General features: G+C 37.7%; 1 protein-coding gene across 2 annotated transcripts in view; it reads right to left on the bottom strand.

The window, feature by feature from the left end:
- The window catches only part of ACVR1C (activin A receptor type 1C), a 73,343-nt gene that overhangs the window by 1,021 nt on the left and 45,854 nt on the right, over positions 1-26,468 (bottom strand). Inside the window, exons 3-8 of one of the 2 annotated variants that reach the window (XM_035007991.1) lie at positions 18,283-18,522; positions 12,545-12,775; positions 9,796-9,963; positions 8,298-8,454; positions 6,668-6,792; positions 2,888-3,018 (exon numbers count right to left, since the gene is read on the bottom strand). In XM_035007991.1, the coding sequence (XP_034863882.1) occupies positions 2,888-3,018; positions 6,668-6,792; positions 8,298-8,454; positions 9,796-9,963; positions 12,545-12,775; positions 18,283-18,522 (1,052 nt within the window). The remainder of the gene's footprint in view (positions 1-2,887; positions 3,019-6,667; positions 6,793-8,297; positions 8,455-9,795; positions 9,964-12,544; positions 12,776-18,282; positions 18,523-26,468) is intronic. The other variant, XM_035007992.1, reaches the window with a different exon arrangement.

Genomic DNA, 26,468 nt, shown 5'->3' with positions numbered 1-26,468 from the left:
ACCACATGCAAAAGATAGAAAATGCAGCCAAAGCACCCAAAGGTATCAAGTCAAGATGTTTCCAAAGTCCTGACTATAAGGATGAATCAGTCTTAGAAGGAATTTTGTAAAGAAAATTATCTAAATCTTGACTCTTGGCAAGGAAAAAATCAAGCCCAGGCCTTAAAATGTTACAGTAAACCTAAGCTCAAAACAAAAATTCACAAGACAGGAGAAAATAAAGTATCATAAGCAAGAATCAATTGGAACAACAAACGGTAAAATCAAACCCATCAAAACATTAGATGTTAGAATTAATGACCTAGAAGAAGTAATGACCTAGAATGACACATGAAAAGATGCTCAACATCACTACTCATCACTTCTAGGTCCTTCTAAAAAAACAATTTAAATGAAATACATTTAAGAAATGCACAACAGGAAATCAGAAAATGATCTTAGAAGGAAGCTTTGAGAAGCAAAAAGGAATGTTGAACAAAGAAAATGATAAACATGTTCTTAAGTTTAAATAAATAATAATGGTATAAAATTACACCAGTATCTAATACATGGGGTTAATACAAAACAAAATAGAACTAAAATACTGGACAAAAATGGACAAAAATTGTTTATATCAGCAATGTAAAAAAATTGATCACATAAAAAATGACTATTTAGGTCTATTCTAGGAATGTATGATTGGTTTGACAGTGGAAAATTTATAAATGCAATTTCACATTAAGAGACGAGAAAGTAGAGAGGCCATATCTTCACCTCATAGGTAGGAAGAAAGCTTTTATCAAAACAAATTCAGTTTTTATGTAACCTGATTAAAGTTTTGACAACAAAACCTACAGCAAGTATCATACTGAAAGGAGAAATATACAAAATTTTATGAAGTAAAACACGGATGTCCACTATCAACTTTCAAGCAACACTATACTGGAAGTCCTAGAAACTAAAGTAAGAAGTAAAGAAAAGGCTTGAGGATTGGTCCCAGAACTCTCATTATTTGGAGATATGATCATCTATGCGGACATCCCAAAAGATTCTACAGTTTTATACTCTAAGACATTTCCCCCCCACACATGCATGCATATATATATATATATATATATATATATATATATATATATATATATAGCAGCATTGTTTAAAAATGTTAAAATCACACAGAAGACAATCAACAATAGAAGAAAAATTGTACTCTAGCCATATAATGGACTACTGCACCAATATGAGAATGAACAGATTATAGCTACATCTATAAATGAAAGTGAAAAGAAATTAACAAGAATATCTACAGTAAGTTTCAATAATATGTTTCACAATTACAGAAAAGTAAACAATATATTTTTAGTGTGAGTATACATATACATATAATTATACATAAATATATATTTTTTTCTCCTAAAGAAAAGTTAAGCAATAATAAATAATCACCATAGTAATCTCTCATAGGAGTAAGGAATCTTTGTTCTATTTTTTAAACTTAGTAGCGAATTCACTGATTTTCACATCATTATTACACTTTAAACTTTACATATATGTTACATATTCTTTCATATACATAAAATTATTAAAATTAGGAAGAACTTAATTTCAATTTGGTTGTAAATCGCTCAAATTCTGCTTCTAAAATAAGTATGTAGGTAAGATATCTATACAAAATAGAAATATCGAGACATAATTCCTTCCTTAAATAGAAAAAGAAATGAGTGAAACATGCAAGAGGGGGGAAATTAGGGAAGAAAAAACTGCTGTATAAAATAACCCTTCTGGCAAAGCCAAACTAAAAAAATGTCACTTTAAAAATACCTCAAGTATTACAATTAAATATGGTAGACTATAATAGGAATAATGGGGTTGGTGGAGATTAAAGCAGTAAAATAGTTGTGGAATTAGATGGTTTGTAGTCTTTCCCTCCTATTCCCTTCCTTCTCCCTGTGGGAACCAGAAAAGTCTCTCGCTTCATGTAAGGCAGAACAAGCACTGTGATAACCACACTGAATGCCTTCGACATGATGCTTAACGTATGCATTGTCGGAGATGAGGAGAGAACTCTGCCATGAGGAAGCTTTTCTGATATAAGAACATAAGCTCAAACTTCGGCAAATTTACTGACTCTAAAGATGATTGAATTGTAATACTCCGTCTGGCATGGACATTGACGATCAAACATGGCTGTGCTCCTACAGTTACCAGCCCCCCTTCAGGCAGATCAGGCTGCGTGACTGACTCTGGTCTATGAATCATGAGTAGACGTGATGTGAGTCACCTGAAGCCAAAGCATTAAAGAGCCATGTGTGACCCTCCAGCTCCTCTCTATTCCTGACCTAGACACTTGGAAACTATGTGTTGAGATAGCAGCATCCCGAAATCAAAGTTACCTGGATCACAGAATCACCACAGGGAACACAGCTGCCTGACCTGTAGGGGACTTTACATAGCAAGAAACAGTCTTGTTGTGTAAAGTCACTGGGGATACCAGGGCTTGTTATTGCCCCTTATCTTGGCATTCTGTATACATATGGCTAAAGGGAAGAAAACCTTTCTGAAGACTGATACAAGGACATATACTTACATATGTGGCATGAACTGGATGCCTAGATTAAGAGAGAAGAACTATATGGTCTCTGAAAATCTTCCTGATACTTACCTCAAAATTATAATAGATAAAACATATATAAGAACATAGCCTGGGCTCCTGGGTGGCTCAGTCTGTTAAGTGTCTGACTCTTGATTTTGGCTCAGGTCGTGATCTCAGGGTCCAGAGATCAAGCCCCACATCGGGCTCCATGCTGGGCATGGAGCCTGCTTGAGATTCTCTCTATCCCTCTCCCTCTGCCCCTTTCCCCAGCCCCTGCTCCCTGCCCCCCCATCCCCGGCCAAAAAGGAACATACTTACTTCACAGCTTTGCCACTGGTTTGGGATACTTGGTCGAAACCTCTGGTCACAAACAACCTTCCTCATTTCCTCTATTGAGGGATCTGAAGGCACCATGTCATAGTAAGGCAACTGGTACTCCTCAACAATTCCTGTAAGAAATTTACATAATAAATTTCCCAGTGTGAATAACAAACAAAGATGCTTATTTCTTTTTTTTTTTTTTAAGATTTTATTTATTTATTTGAGAGAGAGACTGAGAGAGAGAGAGCATGAGAAAGGGGAGGGTCGGGAGGGTCAGAGGGAGAAGCAGACTCCCTGCCGAGCAGGGAGCCCGATGCGGGACTCAATCCAGGGACTCCAGGATCATGACCTGAGCCGAAGGCAGTCGCTTAACCAACTGAGCCACCCAGGTGCCCGATGCTTATTTCAAAAGAATACCAATTAAGTCCTCTAGGCACAAGTGGCACCCTGGGAAACTGGAAAGTCAGGTTTATGAAAATGTTGTATCACTAAAAATGAATTATATAAGTATAAAGCACTCAGCTGAATAATTATTGCATAATTTTATAAAATGCACATTATGAAACTTTACATAATTCTGATAATTACATAAATCTTATATAAAACATAAAATTATTTCTATTTTATAAAATATATAATTTTATACAATTATATATTATATAATATTATATAAATAAATTACTTTTACATAATATAAAATATAATTTTATATTATAAAAATTATATGAGTTCTGATTTATATAAAATACCATTGTACAATTCAAAAGTAATGCCTAATTGCAAAATTTATATCTTGGCCTTGTTTGGGAATGAAGTATTTTTTTCCATTAAATAACCTTCTCTTTTTTTTTTTAATTTTATTATGTTATGTTAGTCACCATACAATACCATTAGTTTTTGATGTAGTGATCCACAATTCATTGTTTTCTTATAACACCCAGTGCTCCATGCAGTACATGCCCTCCTTAATACCCATCACCGGGCTAACCCATCCCCCCACCCCCTTCCTCTCTAAAACCTTCAGATTGTTTCTCAGAGTCCATAGTCTCTCATGGTTCATCTCTCTCTCTCCGATTTCCCCCCCTTCATTTTTCCCTTCCTTCTCCTAATGTCCTCCATGCTATTCCTTATGTTCCACAAATAAGTGACATCATATGATAATTGACTTTCTCTGTTTGACTTATTTCACTTAGCATAATCTCCTCCAGTCCCATCCATGTTGATGTAAAAGTTGGGTATTCATCCTTTCTGATGGCTGAGTAATATTCCATTGTATCTATGGACCACATCTTCTTTATCCATTCATCTGTTGAAGGGCATCTCGGCTCTTTCCACAGCTTGGCTATTGCAGACATTGCTGCTATGAACATTTGGGTGCATATGGCCCTTCTTTTCACTACATCTGTGTCTTTGGAGTAAATACCCAGTAGTGCAAATGCTGGGTCATAGGGTAGCTCTATTTTTAATTTTTTGAGGCACTTCCACACTGTTTTCCAAAGTGGCTGTACCAACTCGCATTCCCACCAACAGTGTAAGAGGGTTCCCCTTTCTCCACAACCTCTCCAACATTTGTTGTTTCTTGCCTTGTCAATTTTTGCCATTCTAACTGGTGTAAGGTGGTATCTCAATGTGGTTTTGATTTGAATTTCCCTGATGGCTAATGATAAAATCTTCTGCACAGCAAAGGAAACAGTCAGCAAAACAAAGAGGCAACCCACCGAGTGGGAGAAGATATTTGCAAATGACACTACAGATAAAGGCCTGGTATCCAAGATCTATAAAGAACTTCTCAAACGCAACACCCAAAAAACAAATAATCAAGTCAAAAAATGGGCAGAAGACATGAACAGACACTTCTCCGAAGAAGACATACAAATGGCTAACAGACACATTAAATAACCTTTTCATTAAACAGAATAGCTTTCTCTTTTTGAAAATTGATAGGCAATCTTTTAAAAGTTGAATTTCTTACATTTGGATTTTAGAAGTACTGTACCTGAGAATGTGCCAAAGAAGCAGCAAAGGTACTCAAGATGGACAATTCAACATGAAGTTTCATATTTAAAGAGTCTCAAATACAAAGACCTGAACTTAATTATCAGAATGTTACCTGAACTTGAGAATTTCCTCAAAAAATTGTTTTAACAGTCTTTTCAATTTACAATACTTAAGAAATGCCCTACTATTATGTTAACTAACTTACTATTTCAAAGGTTGAAGAAAATTTAAGGACAATAACCTAAAAGCAGATCTAGAAAAATATTAATATGAAATTTTTAAAAATTATTACAAACATGTTTGAATCTTGCTATTTACCACACATTGTCCTAAACCCTTTACATATTTTAATTATTCCTCAAAACCTCTGACTAGGAGTTACCATATTATCCCTCCTTTACTGAATGAGGAAACTGAGGCACAAAGAGTCACCAGTTTGCTCAAGATCAAAGAGCTCATAAGTGGCAGATCTAGAACACAATCCCAGGCTCGAGAATTCCACTCTAATTCTACTGCTGCTATAAATAGCTTCATCTGGGGTGCCTGGGTGGCTCAGTTGGTTGGGTGTCTGCCTTTGGCTCAGATCATGGTCCCAGGGTCCTGGGATCGAGCCCCACATCGGGCTCCCTGATTGGCGGGGGGGCTTGCTTCTCCCTCTCCCTCTGCCTGCCACTTCCCCTGCTTGTGCTCTCTCTCTCCCTCTGTTAAAAAAATAAATAAAATCTTTAGAAATAAATAAATAATAAATAACTTCATCTTCCTGAATGGTTTACTATCTTATCTCTTAATAAAAAGGGGAAAAGTATGTTTTCTCATTCAAAAGAATTTTACCCTTGTAAGTTTAAAAAAAATTTTTACTCATTTTTTAAAAAATGAAATTGGTGTAAGGCACAATGATATCAATACAAAATACAAAACTGACAGTGGTCTGATAATGACAGCTCTTTTAGTGAATGTTTACTCTGTACTATGCTCTGTACTAATTAATTAACCAAATGAATCCGTTAAATCCTCAAAGCCCAAGGGGTCAGTTTTATTATTAATTTTACGGATGAGGAAAGTGAGACCAAGTAACTTGCCTAAAGTCAGACATTCAGGAATCTGCTAAACCACGGCTTAGTATGAAGTCTGTCTCACTGGAAAGTGAAAACTCTAATCCGTTTCCTACCAGTAGTTAACTTTTCTCCATGGATGCCACAACTTCAGAGGCTGCATTTGTAGGGTTTCATCCTTTCAAACTCTTCCTCCTCTCATTATTAATCTCTAAACAGCTAGGAGCAGTAGAGTCAGGAAGTTAGTCTCTGCTCACCTCTGGCCTCTGCTTTCTCACTTCTACATTCATTAACACAGAGAAAAAGCAACAACAGCCAACAAAACAAACAAACAAACAGGAAAAGCCTGAAAACTAGAAGACTTCAAGTCCTGTGGCTTTTGGTAAAGTTTTAACATCTTTGGGTTCAATTTCTGGTAGAAAATAGAGCTACAGCTAACTGCATACAAACTCAAGAAAATTTTCAAGTGCTTTGCAAAGTATCATTAAGAAAATCAGAATTATCAAGAGAACTGTCACCCCCACCTGAGCAGTAATCATAATACAAAATCATCATTATATGTAGGATGCTCCACTCTTGAAACTGGAAAGATATCACCAAAAGATATACTCTTAAATATTATAAAAAATGACTCAATACAGTGCTTAGAAAAAAATACATAGAAAAAATATCTTGTATTCAGAGCATCAAGGAAAGACAGATACAAAGAATATCTCCAACATCTTACCTCCAACTGAACACCTTCGGGCTATTTCCCAATAAACCAGACCAACAGAATAGATGTCGGCTCGTTTGAAGGACTCAAAGATATTCACATTCATTGTATCATCAAGCATTTCAGGAGCCATATACCTTCAAAAACATGCACATTTCAGATCTTCTGTATGACTTTATAGCAATCCAGTAAAATACAATCTTAATAAATCCTCACATAAAATATGAATTAATAGCTTACATCAATTTTAAAAGTAGATCTAAGCCACTATAATAAATTAAATTTAAGTAATACAGCTACTGACTGAACTATAAGTTTAAAAATGTTTGAAATAAAACTAGAAGTCATCCTACTCAATGTGTCAAAGCACAGATGCCAGGAGCCAAATACTTGCAAAGGACAAGCTAGAGGGAAATTCAGCAAGCAAAGCATTCAATAGGAGAGACGGAACTCAACCTCCACCAACAAACGTTGCCATGGAAAGTTCCTTGAGGGCAAAGAGCATCTCTTATTTATCATGGTGCCCCCAGGACTCTAACACAGTGCTCAGCAGCATTCCATAAACATCTCCTCTGAATGAACAATTTTATTATACAGTGGCTTCCAGACATATATACACATTATATATTGGCTACAAGAAAATGACACCCTTGTTTGAATAAGACTAAACCAAAGAAATCTACAGTCCATGGGACCTGACAGAGCCTAGCTGTCCGAAGGGGATTTTCACGATTTCCCAGAATATTAAGAGGAGGATGCAATACCCTCCCAAACTCTTAAGAGTTTTAGATTCTCTGAAGGAGTCCAGCATCCAAGGCTTCCCTGAGGGGTCCCTGATGTGGAGACAGTCTGATGGGCAAGCCAAGGCTTACTTTTTATAGGGAAAAGAAGTTCCGTAGGGCTGCCCAGTTTGAATAAACTGCCCTGAAGTGTTCCTGGGGCCTCATTAAATTTTTCTAGGGAACCGTGGGAAGGACTCAGATGGATAGGCTTAGAATCTCAAACATGGCTTGGAGGTCAACTGTACCAGAAATCTCCTACTCAGAAGAGCCTTTGACAACTCCAGGAAAATGTTTTGGTTGTTTTCTGACTTCAAGATCAAGAACCCAGGAATTAAAAAAAAAAAAAAAAAAAAACCCAGGAATTATGTCAAAGTAGCATGAGCCTGATATTCAAGTAAAAGGAAACGGAAGTATGCAGGCCATATGGCCACAGGCTGGCCAGAACAAGAAACCACCAGAAATCCCATTACTAATGGGTCTGTCGTAATATATATGTAGTATGTTCTGCTTCTCTCATACTTGTTTTGATGACATTTTTTTCCCTCCTATCCATAGGAAAATGTATTCTCAGAAACTGACCCACTCAAAATAATGTATCACCATCTCTTCCACTATCCCTCTCTACTGCATTCCCCACCCAAATGGCTACTATCTATATGACTAAAAGGCCAAGTGTCCTTGCTTTTTAACCATTGTGTCACTTACTTCTCAATGACCCAGAGAAGACTCCTTGCTTTCTTGGGCCTAATGATTTTTCATTTGGACCCCCACCCCCAAAAAAAACCCCACACTCATCCCAGGATTTCATGTTTACGGGGCGGCCATATGTCTGAGCGCACCGCCAAAGTTAGTGATCTTACCTTTTGGTTCCCACTTTAGGATTCTGAGGTATGTCAATCGTGTTCAGTACTGAATCATGCTTCACAGCCAGCCCCAAATCTGCTATGGCACAAGTTTCACATTTTTTCACTAAGATATTCTTTGATTTTATATCTCGATGAGCAATAGCAGGTTTACCTATGAAGCATAAGAGAAGAATACTCATTTTGTTGTTGTTGTTACTGAAGACTGACTCTCTCTAAAAGGAATCACTTTGAAGACCTGGCTCAAAAGTCACCTCTGAAGACAGGTCTTCTCTGACCACACATTCCACATCCCCTGTCAGTCTCCACAGAGTACGTCATTTTGCCTTCTTCATAACCCTTATTACTATCTAAATTATATTGTTCATTTACATGTGTGTTTAATTATCTGTCTCTCCCAACTGGACTGTAAGCTGCCTCAGGGCAATGCCTGGGTGTTACTCATCACCCATCAGCATGACTTTGATGCTTAGGACCCTAGGTAGCACTTAGTAGCCACTAATAAATTTCCTTTGCATGAACAGGGAAAGAATTAGCATTACTACCACTACATAAGAACATAGCAAATAAACTCTTACAAAACAAGTTTCAAACTTTTACTACCCTAGACCAGCAGTTCTCAAATGTGACCCCAAAATCCCTGGGAGTCTTTGAGACTCTTTTCCAAATACCTATCTGTGGGATATTACATTTTCTTCACATACTTCAACCAAAACATAAAGGAACAACTGAATGAAGAACATGCTTGAAAATCCAGACATTAAGTCAGACATTAAAGAGATTTCAAAAATGTAAAACAAAACCATATTTTCACTAGATTGGTTTTTGTATTATAAAAAAGATGCAAATTTTTGAAACTTGTTTAATAATTAGTTATTATTAAGTAAATTAATAAATACTTTTTGAATTTTTCAATGTTAGTTTCTATTAGAGTAAATATTGATAGAACCCAAATACACAAAAACCTTTGGGTCCTCAATAATTTTTAAGAGTTTAAGGGATCATAAATCCAAATTTAAGGACCACTGCCCTGATTGGACTAATGACTTCCTAGAGCAAATTCTTTATTAACTCAATAAATAGAAAAGACAGTGGGTATTATTTGATCTTTGAGTCCATTATATGTAAATATTTTTTAAGGTCACATTACATTTCCAATTATTTTAGCTATCAAAGGTAAATATTTAAAGTATTTATAGTCTCTGAATATAGAGCATTTGCCACCAGAGCAAGATCTTCCAGGGATGTGTGCTAAATGGCAAAGCTGGAGCCACCAGGTGTAAAAATATTATTATGGCTAATACACAAAATGATGAGTACATAGATGAGAGTTGGCTGTATCATGATAATATCCTCAGCTTTTTAAAGTAACTTAGTATTTCTTTACATTTGATAGTCATTTGTAATAAACTAAAATACAACTAAACACTAAAACACAGCTTGGTGTTTCTATCCTCATATTTAAGCAGAAAAAACTCAGAAAGAAAACACGTACCTTGTGTACCAACAATCTCCATATGTAGGTGGGCCAGACCACTAGCTATCGAAAGGGCCAGTTTGATCATGCCAGCCACGGTCACTATATTTCTATTCAAATAGTCATATAAGGAACCCAGTTCATGATATTCGGAGACAAGCCAAAGTTGAGTCCAAGTTCCATTATCTAAATGGGAAAAAGTCTCTTTATTGCTATAAATATATGTTGAGAACGAAACCAAAAGCTTTTAGCAAATGTCAGTATTTAAAGTAAATCTGTATTGTTCACAAAGCAAAGCTAATTCCTTTAGTGAGGATGCTGACAGTCCAAATTAGCAAAGTAAAATATCTCACTGAATCCCTGAAGATATTGATATACTAGAACCTGTTGTATGTATCCACCAGAGCTACAGGAAGCTATGAGAGTGATTCTGATTAAGTGAACAACTCCTTTCTTATTCTCTTTATATACTGATGGTACCATATTCTAGAAGAAACCACTGACAGATGAATTTAGGCTCAGTGTTGTGCTGTAAATTACTCTGAGCTTTTAAGAAAGATTGTTCCAGTACAAACAAGAAATGCAAAAAATTTACACAAAGTGTTATTACTGTAATAAAAGCTCTACAATTCTAAGAATGTTCACATTGTTCACCTTTCAAAATATGAAGTTGATGACTTTCCCCAAAAGTTTACCTTAAGAGCTAAATACAGTTACTAGACATTTTCAAGTAATTTACTTTATTCAACCAAAAGCTAATCCAGCTTATAAAATATTTTTAGCAGAACAGAAATTAGCCTAAAACTTCTCCAGGTATTAGAGTCCCTGGAGTTAGCTTTAGCTTTTGGAAGTGTCTACAACAGCCAGGGGCAGTCCTGACCAGTTCTGACGCTCAGAGAAAGGAAGCGATAATGAACATTTGTTAGGGACTTCTTCTATTAAATGCTTTATGTACAAGAGCTACTCTTAATCCAAATATTTAATTTCCAAATCCGGGTAGTGATAAAATTTCCTACGAATACAAAATCAACATTACGTGACAAAGTTCAGTAATAAACTGACCATGTACAAAACTAATCCTTATTCTACCTCTCTCCCTGCTCAGTGCCAGTGACTATCTTGCCCTCTCATATCAATGTCTCTGTCAGACCGTTGACTAACCAGTGGAACTATAAATACCACAAAAGATTTAGAAATGAGGATGAAAGCGATGTTGGAGGTCATTTAAAGTCATGCACAAAGCCACTGATAAGTAAGCCAGTGACAAAGGTAGACCGGTTAAACTGAAGAAGAGACAATCAAGGATGATCTCCCTTGGGCCTATTGTTTTATAATCAAATAAACATAATGATTAAATTAGGCCCATCAAGATGATCCATATAACTAAAGTCATCACTGCTTTGACAACAATGCTAATTAATCTAATCAGCAAGTACACTTCAGCTCAATCTTAGGAAGGTTAAGAAAAAGGTCTTAGGTTACTAAGAAATGTCTCATTTTCAATAGTCTGGATATATTTTCAAAGTATGTAGAGGTAAGAATTTGGAAAGAACATTTCTTGTTTAAAGCTCATGTTGGCTTTACTCAGTTTATACCTGGCAAATCAGAAAACACATACTGTCTACAAACATAATTAAGGCCAAAATGTACAGTAATTCTAAGCCTCTCTTTTGTCATCTGATTAGTAATAATCAAGCTTATAATAGATAAAAATAATCATAGATTTTAATTTCCATAGGTAATGGTGGGTCCCTGATATCCACAGATAATTTTTTAGATAGAGGTTACAATCTCTACCTCACCGAAGTTCTTCATCAGTATTACTGATTTGAATTAAAAAAAAAAATGGACTGGATCATGTTTTGCTCATCTTTGTGCCCTGTTGCCCTTTGTTATGGGAACTAATGCACAGTTAAATAAATAAAAGCTATGCAAAAAGAATAAGGAAAGCATAGGTGATCCATAAATTATATCCAGTCCCTGATTACTCGGGGATTTATACTGTATTTTATGAATATTGATTTCAATACCTAAGCTGATTCTCTGTCTTGCTCCACAAATCTCAAAAAGTCATATACTGTTTGAGGTTGTTGATGTTAAACCTCAATATAATTCATACTCAAAGTACATTGATAGAAAATTTCACTAAAATTGATTTGCTTGCTGCCATTCTGACAATGTTCATAGAGAATTTGAGTCCAGAGTTGAAGCCTATTTATAGAGAGGAGAAGTACAGTCCTGGCAAAGGTGAATATTCGACTAGCATTCACTGTTACGTCTGTACCGGTTATTAAAATATTGAAATATTTCTGTCCTCATTGGCTAACAGTTGCTACTCAAAATTCCAATGTCATCCCTTTGCCCTAGACACCCAAAGCAACCTCCCCCACCTCCCACCACCCTCTGACAAGATGCCTCCCAATCTCTTCATGTACCAGCAAGTAAGGGATAAAAGCTAGACTGGCAGGGCTCTCCCAGGACTCTGTTCCAATTGAAGCTTCTGTTCTGATTGGTTGACTCCTCTGCCATACCAGTCACCAAATACTTTAAATATCAACCTGGCTATGGTATCATGATTTCATATCACTCGTTTGCCCTGCCTTTACTGTACGGTTCTGTACATTTATCTGTGGAAAAGAGGAAAAGCATTTTCTATCCTCAATAAAGAAATTAGACTTTTACGTATTTTATTAAAACAAAGAAATTATTGATGGTGATCTGATGATGGACATAACATGTTTACTTGCTGAACCCAATTAGAAAATACCTTTGTTATCAGCAGCAATGAAACCAAGTATGTTTTCATGTCTCAGCATGACCGTCTGATAAATTTCTGCCTCCCGAAACCAAGATCTTTCATCTCTGGAGGAGAAGATTTTTACAGCCACATCTTCCCCACACCATCTTCCATGCCAGACCTCACCAAATCTACCTTTTCCCACTATCTCCTGAAGTACGATCGTCCTTGCAATTGTTCTTTGAACCAACAGAGGTAGACCTAACCAAAGAAAAGACGGAATTGATGATTACAAACAAGGAAGTGTCAGAAAAAAACTGTCATGATGACCATTATTTTCACATAAAAAATGCAAACACTGAAGTGCTTTCATAATTTTACCAATTTTGAAGAAATAAGCACCACTGTACCAAACTTCTGGGTCAAACCATGCTTAAAAAACACCACTCCAAATTCTTAATATGAATTTCTCTTCTCACATTCCCAAATAAAAATTTCTTGAACATAACCTGCTGCTACAGATATCTGATTTTCCAGAATTGCTGCAAATCTCCCTGATTTGCCCATGAAAGCCAGTCAGGTTACTAAATACACAAAGTTTAAAAAAAAAAAAAAAAAAAGGTGCCATCAGTCTCTAAAATAAAATGCATTGTTTCTAGTACAACTGGGGAAGCAGAAGAATTCCTTGTGAGTTTTTTCAAAAACCAAATTAAAATTGCAAAGTGAAGAATCAGATTCAATAATTAAGTGAGGTAATCATGTTACACTAAAAAAAGCAAAGCATCGTCATAGAAAATATCAAATGGAAATTCTTTGTGAAATAAAAAAAATCAAAGAAAATATATTCTGAGTGTATGTAAAAAGTTTAGATTCTTTGAACCAATAACCCCACTTCTAGAATTCTAACCTAAAGATTTAATGCAAAACACAGAAACATTTATGCCAAAATATTTAATACATTATTACTTACAGGAAATAGAAGGGAAAGTATCAGATAATAAAAAAATTGTTAAACATAGTGCAGCGATTAAGAGAACAGATAAGAAAGACCTCAGTTCAAATTTCAGCTGTGCCACCTGGTAACCACGGGCAAGTAATGGAACTTCTCTGAGCTTCAGCTTATCTAAAAAATAGGGGATATTAACAGTACCTATCTCATAGGGGTAATACAAGAATGAATAAGCATGTTAAGCACCTGGCACAGTATCTGGTATATTCCATGCTCAATAATGGTTAGCCCTTAATATTCTATCTTAAAACAGATTACTTAGAACAAATGATAATGATGCTGCTTATGAGGAGGTATTTCTTAATGACATGGGAAAATACTTTTGCTATAATGTTAAATGAAAATAGCACAGTAAATTCTACCCACCTAAATAAGTGTACCTAGCTATCCAAAATATGCACAGGAAAAAGACAGAAAAGGAAATTTGCCAAATGCTATGACGGTTCTTCCTATTTAGTGGAATCAGGGTGAATTGTGATATTCTTTCTAATATACATCTTCTTAATTTCCACAATGGGTACTTATCACTCTTATAATTAGAGGAAAATAGGTAAAGAGGTTACAGTCTAAGTTTACTCTGGAATGTCATGTTTAGTTCTTATCCTTGTACTCAGATGGCCCGGAAACTCTCACTGCTACAGCCCCGTAAGCTCTGCAGGCTTCAGCCTCTGCTCCTGAAATGAGCCATGGTTTATTCAGATGTGCTCATCTTCATGAGAACCACCCACTGTGGCTAAATAAGCACAGACTATAAGGTTGCTATTATGGATCTCAACAATTAGTCATAGAGCCCCACAGCCAGAAAGTTCTGAGATCGTCTAGTTCAACTTTATCATTTTAGAGATGAGAAAATCGGGGCCCTGCAGTAATCGAAGACTTGCCCAGAAATAGGCTGTAGTGGGAGGCCGACCTACAACTAAAATATTGGTGTTCAGTCCAAACTCATGCTCTCACCATTCAGTGGATATGTCTGTAGTCCTCTCCTGTTGGGAAGACTTCCAGCAGCAAACTCTAAGGGCTGTTTCTTGTAGGCTATGGCCAAGTTTACTACTTGACCACACAATAAAAGTTGTACTAACAATCATCAGGCCAAATTGCAATCTCAATCTCTCTCCTCCCTCGCCCCATCTTGCATACACACACCCACCAAAACATCACCATCAACAACCGCTACCAACAACAACTGATTAGAGAACTCGATTAGCCTCTATTTTCAAACTGCAAATTGATCAAGCACATGACCAATGCGACAGACCATGGACAGAGTAAGACAACATCATCAAATGTACTCAGCATAGCAATTCAAGTTGAGACACTAAAACTCTGGGAAAGGTGCTTTGGTATCTTTCAAGGCAACCACTCCAAATAATCTAGCTCTTGTTTATACACTTAGAGATTTCATTTGAAGATACATAGACTTTGCTTCTCTCTGTAGGCTCATTTTACTTTCTTTCTTTTTTTCTTTCTTTCTTTTTTTTTTTTTTTAAACCAGGGGTTGTAGAAGCTGATGTCTGATGGGAAGCTGATGTCTGATCTTTCAGTAATGTCACCACCCATAAGAAGTGTTATACTGGGACAGGAAAGTAGCAATTCACCCAGTCTCTCAGAAGCCACCTGAGACACAATCCATTCTCAGAAATAGTCCAGCAGCACATCAGTCCACTTTCCTTTCTTGCAGGTATTCTATCTCTTTGAAATGACCCGGCCAGGGATAAGCTTCACAAGTTTTGGTTTCTCAACATCTAACAAAACTGCCTTTGCCTAAAGTTTGCTGGCCCAATTAAGAGAAGCAAAAAGGAACCACCTGATTTCCTCCCAGTGAACGAGCTTTCATGATGGAAACCTTGCAGCAGCTAGACCCATTCTCTCTGATTACCAAAGACAATGCTGCCATCAGGTACTTTCAGCCAGTGCTCACTGCCAAATGGATGTAGCTGACTTTGAGAAAAAGTGCCTAAAACTCTTTCAAATTGGTCATTAAAAAAATCATCTGTGCTTGGGTACATGGACAGCTTTCTTTTTAAGAAAGATCTTAGAATAAAGGTAAGAGTCCAATAGTCAGTAAACCCCGATTTAAGTTTAAAGAGGCACAAAAACACCAAAAAATCTTAATGTTATTTTTTTTATTTCATGTCCGGGCTCATGACGACTTTCTTAAACTAAATATCCAGTCTCCAGTTATGAAATCTCTATTACTTTTATTTGAAAGGGAAATTCGGGCGCCTGGGTGGCTCAGTTGGTTAAGCGACTGCCTTCGGCTCAGGTCATGATCCTGGAGTCCCGGGATCGAGTCCCACGTCGGGCTCCCTACTCGGCAGGGAGCCTGCTTCTCCCTCTGACCCTCCCGACCCTCCCCCCTCTCATGCTCTCTCTCAGTCTCTCTCTCAAATAAATAAATAAAAAATCTTAAAAAAAAATGAAAGGGAAATTCTTAGTCACCTTAAATATATTCAAGGAGTAGCTCTAAAATACACATTTCTACTTAACATCTTCAGATGAACTGAAATGTTTGGGGGGAGTATTAAATAGATGGTTATTTAACCACTTGAACTTTATCCAGAAATTATATAAGGTTTCAAGGAACTGGGCACAAATCAGAGCTCTCTGTGCTCATATTTTGTGCCTAGAATGTCACCTGGGCTCAAGAAATTAGTACACAGTGGGCCCCATGATGTAATAGTCAAGGAAGAATGAGTACTGAATCTGAACAGCTTTACTTTTAAAGGAAGAATGTCAGTTTTCTATGCAATAATTTAATTTGGATTTTAGATCTATGAACTTTGCAGTTTGGAGACGTTTTTCCAGGTATGCCTCCTTTGGAAACATGCCACCTAATCTGTGCAGTGATGGCATAAACATTGAGACCTTGGCCCAAGACAGAGCAGGTGATCTTGCCCCCAGAAGCAACACATTTTCTGGGTTCTGTGGATGACCTAATTGGGTCTCTCTTTTCTGGACCCTTTGGTGAGTCTAAAGCTGCTTCATGTTAAATACAGACTACTCATACAAATGCTACTGCCTCTCTGTCATCTGCCCTGTTAATTGTGCCTGTCTGGATGCTCCTAAAGGCCACGGGCTGCGGAGTTTCTCAAAGTCTGTTTGGGGTAATCATCCTTAATGATCCAAAGCAAGAGGGGACCCAGGGGCTCCTGAAGTGACCCACCTAGGATTACCTTAGTTCACATTTCTGCAGTACCACATGCCGACAGAATTTCTGGACATATAAGTGAGGAGAGGCCATTTTAAAAAGTTTGTTATTATGGAGAAATCTGCTTTGTCACCAGAAACCCAAAATGCCCTCATATGACTTGTACAATGAGAAAGGCTCATTCAGGCCATAAAACAGCCTGGTCTTTTGAATTGCTTCACCAGGGGTTCTGGAGTTCCATTAAAGAGGAATAGACTTATCATACTACCTTAGCAAAAGCCAGCACAGCAGTGCTGTGCTACTCCCTATCATCTGTTTCTGTGCTTTAAGAATACAAATGTAGGGATCCGAAGGGGTACGTGCACCCCGATGTTTATAGCAGCAATGTCCACAATAGCCAAACTGTGGGAAGAACCACGATGTCCATCGACAGATGAATGGATAAAGAAGATGTGGTGTATATATACAATGGAATAGTATGCAGCCATCAAAAAAACTGAAATCGTGCCCTTTGCAACGACGTGGATGGAACTGGAGGGTATTATGCTGGGCGAAATAAGTCAATCAGAGAAAGACACGTATCATATGACCTCACTGATATGAGAAATTCTTAATCTCAGGAAACAAACTGAGGGTTGCTGGAGTGGTGGGGGTGGGAGGGATGGGGTGGCTGGGTGATAGACATTGGGGAGGGTATGTGCTATGGTGAGTGCTGTGAATTGTGCAAGACTGATGAATCACAGACCTGTACCTCTGAAACAAATAATACGTTATATGTTAAAAAAAAAAAAAAAAGAAGATAGTAGGAAGGGAAAAATGAAGGGGGGGAGTTGGAGGGAGAGACGAACCATGAGAGACTATGGACTCTGAGAAACAAACTGAGGGTTCTGGAGGGGAGGGGGGTTGGGGGGGATGGGTTAGCCTGGTGATGGGTATTAAAGAGGGCACATATTGAATGCAGCACTGGGTGTTATACGCAAACAATGAATCATGGAACACTACATCAAAAACGAACGGTGTAATGTATGGTGATTAACATAACATAATAAAATAAAATTTAAAAAAAAGAATACATTCTTGGTTTTAATTTCAGGTCAGCTCCCTGTTGACTTCACACACACACATTGCAGGGGGTGCTTCGGATTCTGAAGACTTCCATTACCACAAGCAAAGACACTCTAAGAATACCACTTTGCATAACTAACATCTCTCCCCCAGAACTCAGCTCCTTAAATACAGTAACTTTTGTGCCCATGAAGCATTACTAAGAGAGCAACAATGATTATTACTAACCATAATGGGGAGGGGGGGGAAGGGAGAGAAGAGAAACTCTTTCTCGCTTCAGAAATAAATTCTGAAGGAATGTAAACATGAGAATCTGAATACCTAAAGGCAGAAAAGGCAACTGAGAAGACTTAATTCATTCAGCCATGATAGTTGGTTCTCTTCATCAAATCCAAAAACAAGTTTCTATACCAGAACTTACCACATACCACATCAAGCATTCTAAATGATACAATTCATAATATTTGGGCCCTTTTTGTTGGATTTTATTTTTATTTATTTTTAAATAAGAGTTTTCTTACTGCGAAATGGACAACAGGCACATACCAGAGCCAGATCCAGAGGCAGTCACATCGTAAATCAGATCTTTTAGAGTTTTTCCAGCATTTACCAGATTGCACTCAGAGAGGGGCTCCTCCACATTCTGTCTCTTTTTCTTCCTGTTTGTGCACAGTCGACCTTGGCATGCCCAGATTGTCAGCACCGCTGCCATGGACAGGAGGCAAACTGGCACAGTAATGACAACGGTCAGCTCCATGGGTCCGAGTTTGGGGGCATTTGGAGATGCTTCAGTTAAAAAAGAAAGAACATGACCATAAATCAACCCATTTAAGATACTCTGGAAATTGGAAATGTGATCACCAAAATCTCACATCTTTGATGAGGAGCCACACACTATGCACTTACATGAGTTGGTAAAGATTCTTTGGGGGATAAGCAAAGATGGGGAAAGGGAGTCGAGATCAGGATGCACCTGGAATAATTATGCCAGGTAACCATGGGAGCCAGAATGAGGATCATGGAAAGCACCAGTGCATGGGATCCTTTTTAAGTCCTCCAAGGCATTTGACATTTTTCTACTATCTTCTCCCCATTTTTCAGCAGTCCATCCTTAGAGCACATTCATTCATTCACGCCACAAATAATTACTGAGCTCCTGCAATATGTTGTCACTATTCCAGGTGCTGAGATACACCAGTGGTGGTGAGAGCCAAATCCTTGCTCTCCTAGTGCTTATGTTCTCATACGCCCACTAAACAGATGGATATGTGATACCCAAGCAAGAGGCCCTAAGCGCGATGATGAAGCAGAGGAGAAAGCGCGTGATGCCGGGATGCCCCTTTAGAAAGACTGCTCCCAAAGGCTGCTCTGGGAGGAGGCAGGGAACAACACCAGGAAGATCCCAAAGAGGTGCGCTCTGGGCAACGCGAAAGCAAGTGTACAGCCCCAAGATGAGGCTCACTTGGGCTGCTCAGGAACAACCCTTGCCTAGAGCGCAGTAAGCGAGGAGAAAGGCAGAGGACAGTAGGAGGCAACCAAGGGAAAGAGCATGTGGGGTCTGTAGGCTGGGTCAAGGACTGTGTATTCTATTCCAAGTAGACTCTGTCCAGGACTTGGAGCAGACAAACTAACAATGTGATCTCACTTTCATTCCACCGGGCTGCAGAGGGGCCCAGGAGTAAAAGCGAAGAGACCCATGTGGTCTGATATCAAGGCAGGAGGGGACAGGATGGTCTTGGCTGAACCTTATCTGAAAGAGTAGCACTTTCTTCTCAGTCCTCGTTCATTCTCTACACCTCTTTACTGTTTTATTTTATTTTATTTTATTTTATTTTATTTTATTTTATTTTATTTACTGTTTTGTTTTAATTCCTGGGTTGTATCACCGCCTGGCACGCGGTATATTCGTGTTTTGATTTATCTATTATCTGATTCCCTCCAAAGAACGTAGGTTTCGTGAGAGAAAGATTTTTGCCTGCTTTGTTCTCAACTATATCCCTAGTATTTTCAACTGGAGATAATTAATAGATAGCCCTTGAATGGCAGAACCACTAAAAGTTCTACTAGTTTTGTTCTTAATAAGTAAGGGATAAGATGTTTAGTTTTAGAAAAAACATGATAATTGAAACCAAGTAACATAAGGTTATAATTTGTGACTCTAATATGAAAACGCAGATACCAATTTTTCCAAAGCTCTTCTTGCACTTAAGAAATCTTTTTAATTTAGGGAAAATAGTGAACCATGAAAAATCTATTATGACAGATATTTTCTGCATTTTTCAAAGAAATTATTTTGACACTTGAAATGAGCACATAGTTCATTTTCTCTTCGTTCACTAAAGACAGTCTTGGGATCACCTTAATTTTATCTCCACGTCCTATCATTAGGGATGGTGATTTTTGTTTTAATAAACCTTAGGAAGTATTTGATAGGAAGAGAATTCTGGAGTCTTAGCTTCTCAGACACCAAGGAGAAGTAGAATGCAGGCTTTGGAGAAAGAGAAGCCAAAGTGAGCAGACACTTTCTCCATTTGTGGCTATAATGCCTTGAGCAAACTCACCCTCCCGGAGCTGACGAGGCATACCCAGAGAGAGGGCTGCAGACACGCATGGAAAGCAATGGCACAACACCTGCCCCTTAGAATCTAAACAAATGACAGTGATAATGGACTTTGTGAATTAAGCCATTCTTCAGACTTCCGTCTTTGCAATGACAATCCTGTAGAGCTTATTATATTAAATGCATTTACATTTTACTTACAATATGTCAACCGGAATATGTAAATATAAATGCAAAACAGATATTTAATTCTCAAGGAAAAGGAATGGAATTCCTCAAAAAATGTGCTCATATGAGTATCATTATAATCTTAAAAATAGGTTTTTTTAGGATCGATAACTAAGAGTTAAAACTGTTAAGTGAACTCTGGAAACAAACATAATCCATGCTCTTCTACTTTGCCAGGGAATTCTGCCAGATCACCAACTTTCCTTCTCCAGAGTGTTTCAGGATTCCTCTGACGTCATCCGAAGTTGTATGAGAACTTGGCCTTGAATGTTCTCATGACAAGGTGCTAAAAGAGTTCTTTGACTTGACTTTGCTTTAGAAATCATTAACCGTGGTACTTGCAACTTCTACCGTTTGCTGTTATAGAAGGGTTTTATTATCCATTACACAGCGATCTTTCAAATCTACATTTCAAGTTGTATCTGTATCTTTAGGTCCTCACGATGGTATTCTAGGAATTCTATGAAAGCCACAGAAAGCACTTAATCTCTTGCAACCTACATAAACATCTGCTTAAATATGTTTTTAAAATCAAAATAAAATTTAAAAAATAAAATTCCACTATTAGATACATTTATATGGCTATATCTTATTTCAATATATGTTATCAGGAGCTATCCATATAAACAGAGTTAAAAAGCTTATTGATTGTCTTCATTTTAGTAAAGCTCTATTAAGCAGAGTTCAGCTCATCACTATGGCAACCAATGAAGAGGCGAAAGGTCAGCAACCCTGAAAATAGAATACTCTTTATAAAAGTGTACTGTTCTAGTGAAGGTTACTGCTTTCAGAGATGTTTATTACAGATGGGCAATGTTTCTACTTTTGTGAACAAATTTACTGATAGGAGTCAGTAATAAAAAAAGATTACTCAGCTAGAAAAAGGCTAGCAACAACATCCAGAAAGAGCTCCTTAAACACTGAGCAATTTTTAAAGCAAACATTTGTAAAACTATCTTCTAAACCAAATGTTGATTGTAATCTCTACAGGAGATAAATGAAGAAAAACTGTAGTCTACACCCAATGAGTCATGGCAAAAGAGACAGTAGTGCAGTTAAGAATACATTTTAATAAGTTACCTTTGATGAGCACTTTATTTTTTCTAGCAGGTTTTACATTCTCGATCATAGGAGAACTCTTATTATTCCATAATTTCCAATCTGAGATTGCCTGTGCCAAATGAAGTGCATGCTCCATATTATAAGCGGCTCCATGGGGGGAATATGTTAATCCCAAAAGTGAGGTCTGGGGAATGCTGCATTGTCCATTCATGTTATTTCATTCCCGAGCAAATTACATAGACTAGAATGTTGGGGGGGTGCGGAGAAAAGCACCAGCCCAGATGGGTGAGAGCCTAAGTCACAAATATCTCACCTGTATAAGCTCTATAATACACTGAACCAAGACAACATAGGGAAAGGAAGTATTAACAAGGCAGGGAGAAGGGCACATTGACCCAAATGGGGTGGAAGATTCTGGACAGCTGGAGAGAGTCATGTGAAAGGCAGACGGATGTAAGAAAGTAAGATAAGACAAAACAACAACAACCGAAAAGGAAGAAGGGAGGAAGGAAGGAAGAAAGGAAGGGAGGGAGAGAGGGAGGGAGGAAGGAGGAAAAATTTTTTTAAAACATTTTTTTTGCAACTTCCCCTAGAGATGTGAATGGAACTATTGATGGTGAAAGCCAATGGCCATTGCCACTACTCAAATAAATTTCAGAACTAGTTTCGATGCCTCAACTCCTCCAGGACAGTGCCTGTTTGCCACTCCCCACTTCCAGCTTTAGGGAAGCAGTCCTCAAGATGAAAAAGATAATATGGGTATGATCCCCATGTTTCCTCTCCTGCTGACCTCTTCTCTTTCCTTATTAAAAGTCACTTTTGTAATTACTGATGCTTATGAGATGTATATGACCTTTAAATTAATTAATTTATATCTCCTTAGTATATGCTATTAGGAGATGACTGAGAACTAAGTGGAGCTATGGACTAGACCATTGCTTCAAATAGCCCATACTGACCATTGGCACGGAAATCTTGAAAATGTCTACATTCCATGTAAAGACACATTTCTTCATTATATTTGAACGACCTTCAATTGACTAGAAACCAAGACATTACAAGGGAGTGAGGAATAGAAACTCTTTGAGAAGGGACATGTGGGTGGCTCAGTCAAACATCCAATTCTTGATTTCAGCTCAGCTCATGATTGTGTTGTGAGATTGTGAGAATTGTGAGATTGTGAGATTGAGCCCCATGTTGGGCTCTGTGCTGGGCATGGAGCCTACTTAAGATTCTCTCTCTCCCCTTTCCTCTGCCCCTTCTCCCCCTCTCTCTCTAAAAAAAAAGAAAAAGAAACTCTTTGAGAAGAGAGTGACTGAAGACATATGTACTGGCTGAACAGCTGTTGAAAAACAAATTCAGACAAAGAGAACAGAGGTCTCCATCCAAAATGAATTTTTGTAAAACTTTACAGTAGTGCTTCCTTCCCAGAAGCTGCTACAGCAAATAGCCTATAGAAATTGAAGAGGATCCAAAACACCCCTAAAGAAACCACAGACTAATTTAATATTAAAACCACTTTTACCCCTTTTATTAAAAGTTTTGCCCCAAGTGAAAAGATACCATCTTGCAAGATTCTACTCATGAATGTATAAATATCAAGTCTTCAACTGCCTCCCCACCCCTGTCCGCTGACAAGGGGAAGCATTTATTTTTCCAGTCTGGAGCATGTTCTCAGGTAGTAAGCCAACCAAAACAGATAATGCTGCTTGAGATGCTTTCTGATGGGTCTGCTTCTGTCCTGGCACATGGAAGAAATGCCACCAGGGTCAACTGAACGCTGTGGTCCATCCACCTACCCTATAAACCCTCTATGACACAGGCCTGTGCATCAATGAAAAGGTCTTTGTTTCGTTTAGTTCACAGGTTTCTGGGGGACATCGTGGAAGTAATATCTGCAGTTGAAACAAAGGAATACATTGCCTCTAAGTCATTCAAAGCTACCTTGTTAATTAGCTCAACAGGAATAATGTCTTTTGCCAAAACTGGAATGACATGCTAAGCACTGAGAAGTCTCCCAAATCTTCATGATGAACCTCCTTTAACCTGCCATTTCAAATCATCCTTGAATGTGGATACTATCATTTCAAACATGTGCTTGATGGTAATGAAAATACATTTTGTAATTGGTTTCTTACTGCTCTACTAAAAGACTGGATCCAAATGTATTGCTTTGTATAATGCTGCACTGAGAACAACCCTCTAGGACAGATACCAGAAAGTGGGGCACAGTTCACATCCTTATGGAATTTAAATTCTACTAAGGAATACATGATCCATCTAGGGAACAATTCCAAAGCAATTTTCAAAGTAAAAATATGAAGACAACTTTACATAAGAGCAAGGCAAGTGGGAGATAAGAGAAAGATCATGATGAAGAATTCCATTCATGATCAATCAGTACAATATAAAACCATATGGAACTGCACTTACATGTGGGAAGTGAACGGGTCTCAGTTGCTAAGTCAAAGATACCGGTTTTATTTGTCTAACGCTCCTATGTAATTCCACACTCACAAACTGCAGGCGACCCCCCTAGAGCCTGTCCTAGCTTCCTACTTCTTCACAGTGACCCTTATAAATGTCATCAGGAATAATCCAGTGAGAAGTGAATTCGGTTAGATCCCTCCAACATACTCTACTTTGGGAACAGCAAACGGTCATCCTTCTCCACGGAGCAAGAATAATCACATGATTATTTCTTATCAACATGAACCTCAAGTACTAAACAAGGGCAGAATATCGTTTAATCTAGAGATTCAACGGAGCAATGAAGGTGACAGAAATAACATGAGAAGCATTTCTGCCTTTTAACTGAATCAGATGAGCTACTGATGGGGCCATTCCACTGTTCAGTGTTCAGTCTGCGTATGGCTGTTGCCATCCACCGTCTTCTCCTGGAATGATTTCATGACTTTATAGAACGCAGGTTGCACAACACAGAAAAGTATTTCCTGGCAGTTCTCCTTGTGTTGCTGGGCTTCAGGGAGTATGTGAGGAACACTGGGTATCTTCAAATCTTCTCTCGTCTACTTTTGTCTGAATTTAAGAATAATAATGCTTTTATATGTTAAGGAATTAGGATTGTGAGATTGAAGAGTATCATCTTTGGCACAGGGTCTGTAGAATTTTGACTTCAGCCGAGATAAGATTAATAAAATGTAGGAAGGAGAATTTAAATCAGCCCCATACTTGTTCTTAACTTCAGTGCATGCACCGAGATCAGTTTATTATCTGTCATCAAAACATATTCTCAAATGATACACATTTGTAAAAAAAATTAGATAGCTAACTACTCAAGGAATATTTCAGGGCGTTTTTTTTTCTCTTAAGCCAACCTTTTACATGGAAAACATGAAAGATCCTTGGAAGTAGCACCTGTATCTCCTAGCACTGTTTCCCCAGCTCATAGCAAAGACTTGTTCGGGGGAGACATTTAAAAACATTGACCAAAAGGGAGAAGTTAGGCTTCTCTGTCCTGAAGTTCATGCTACTATAAATTCTCCCACAGCAAACACACTCACACAAAGCAGCTTGTTCACTTGGAAAAAAGACTGATGTGAAATAATCCTATTTTGACCCAGCCCAGTGTCCCATACGTGATAAATACCCAAAAAGTATTTCAGCAAACAGGTAATAGTATTTACATAACTGAGAGTAGGGACTCACATCATGTGAAATCCTCAATTTAGAATTGGTTATAAATTTTACTTCCGATTTCCCATTATATCCCTATGAACAAAATTTCATAATTGAAATCAGTGTACTTGTTTCCCAAGATAGGAAATGCTTCCTAGATAGGAAATGCTTCCTATATTAGACTTTAAAAGCCCACGTTTGACTTCTTTGTATGCTTGTATCTCATAGCACTTTCTCAAATATAAAAATCACAGCACCTTGCAGTTTACAGAGGGAAAAAAAAAAAAAAACCCTGTCTGACACACCTGTCAGGTGTGCACTGAATCCTCACAGGATGAGCTATAAATGGATTTGTTCATGTGATGGCAGAACAATTCCACAAGGGGTCCCGTGAGTATTTCTCAGCAGGTAGATATCACCTTAATACTGACTAGAGCAATGAATTGGTTTAAAATAGAAAACTATAAGGAAGTTCGAAAACAACAATGAATTTTTTAAAGGACTGTAGGTCACAAGACGTTTAAAGTCCCAAAAGAATAGTACGATCAGAGTCTGCAATTTTTATAATTATAGCATCCTTTGAAATCATTAATTTTTGATAAATCTAATTGTAATGTTTTGGCAATTTATCTTCCTTCAGATGTAATCCTTCAGTTTGGTTTAAATGAAAGTCTAATTTAGACATGTACCTAATCAATATGCATTGTTTACCTACCCTGACTGATATAAATAATCAATTTCCTTTTTTCCTCTTTACACAACTGAGAACAGAACAGGAAGGTGGAAATTTCATATTTTCATGTTGTGCATGACTTTTCTTTACTGAAACCAATTATTTGGAAAACAAAAAATATAATAGCATTATTAAAATAGGGTATGAAATCTGAAAGAAAATTATTAGTACATTTACCCTTTCAAGCACTGTATGTTTTGGTAGCAAAATGGGAACAAAGATACCTGGAACTTGGATGTTTTTGTTGAATAGCCGATTTCCATATGAAAGGTGGGAATTAGTGAGAGCATGAACTAAATAGCAATTCCTATCAAAATTAACCCAATAGGGATGCCTGGGTGGCTCAGTCAATTAAGCGTCTGCCTTAGGCTCAGGTCATGATCTCGGGGTCCTGGGATCAAGCCCCACATCGGGCTCCCTGCTCAGCGGGGAGCCTGCCTTTCCCTCTGCCTGCCTCTCTCTCTCTGACAAATAAATAAAATCTTTAAAAAAGACCAGTTTCTCTTGCCC

This window comes from Mirounga leonina, unplaced genomic scaffold, assembly GCF_011800145.1.
Source record: "Mirounga leonina isolate KUSES-001 unplaced genomic scaffold, KU_Mleo_1.0 Mir_151, whole genome shotgun sequence".
Lineage (NCBI taxonomy): Eukaryota > Metazoa > Chordata > Mammalia > Carnivora > Phocidae > Mirounga > Mirounga leonina.
The sequence above is the reverse complement of the archived record's forward strand: the minus strand, read 5'-3'. Positions and strand labels throughout refer to the sequence as shown.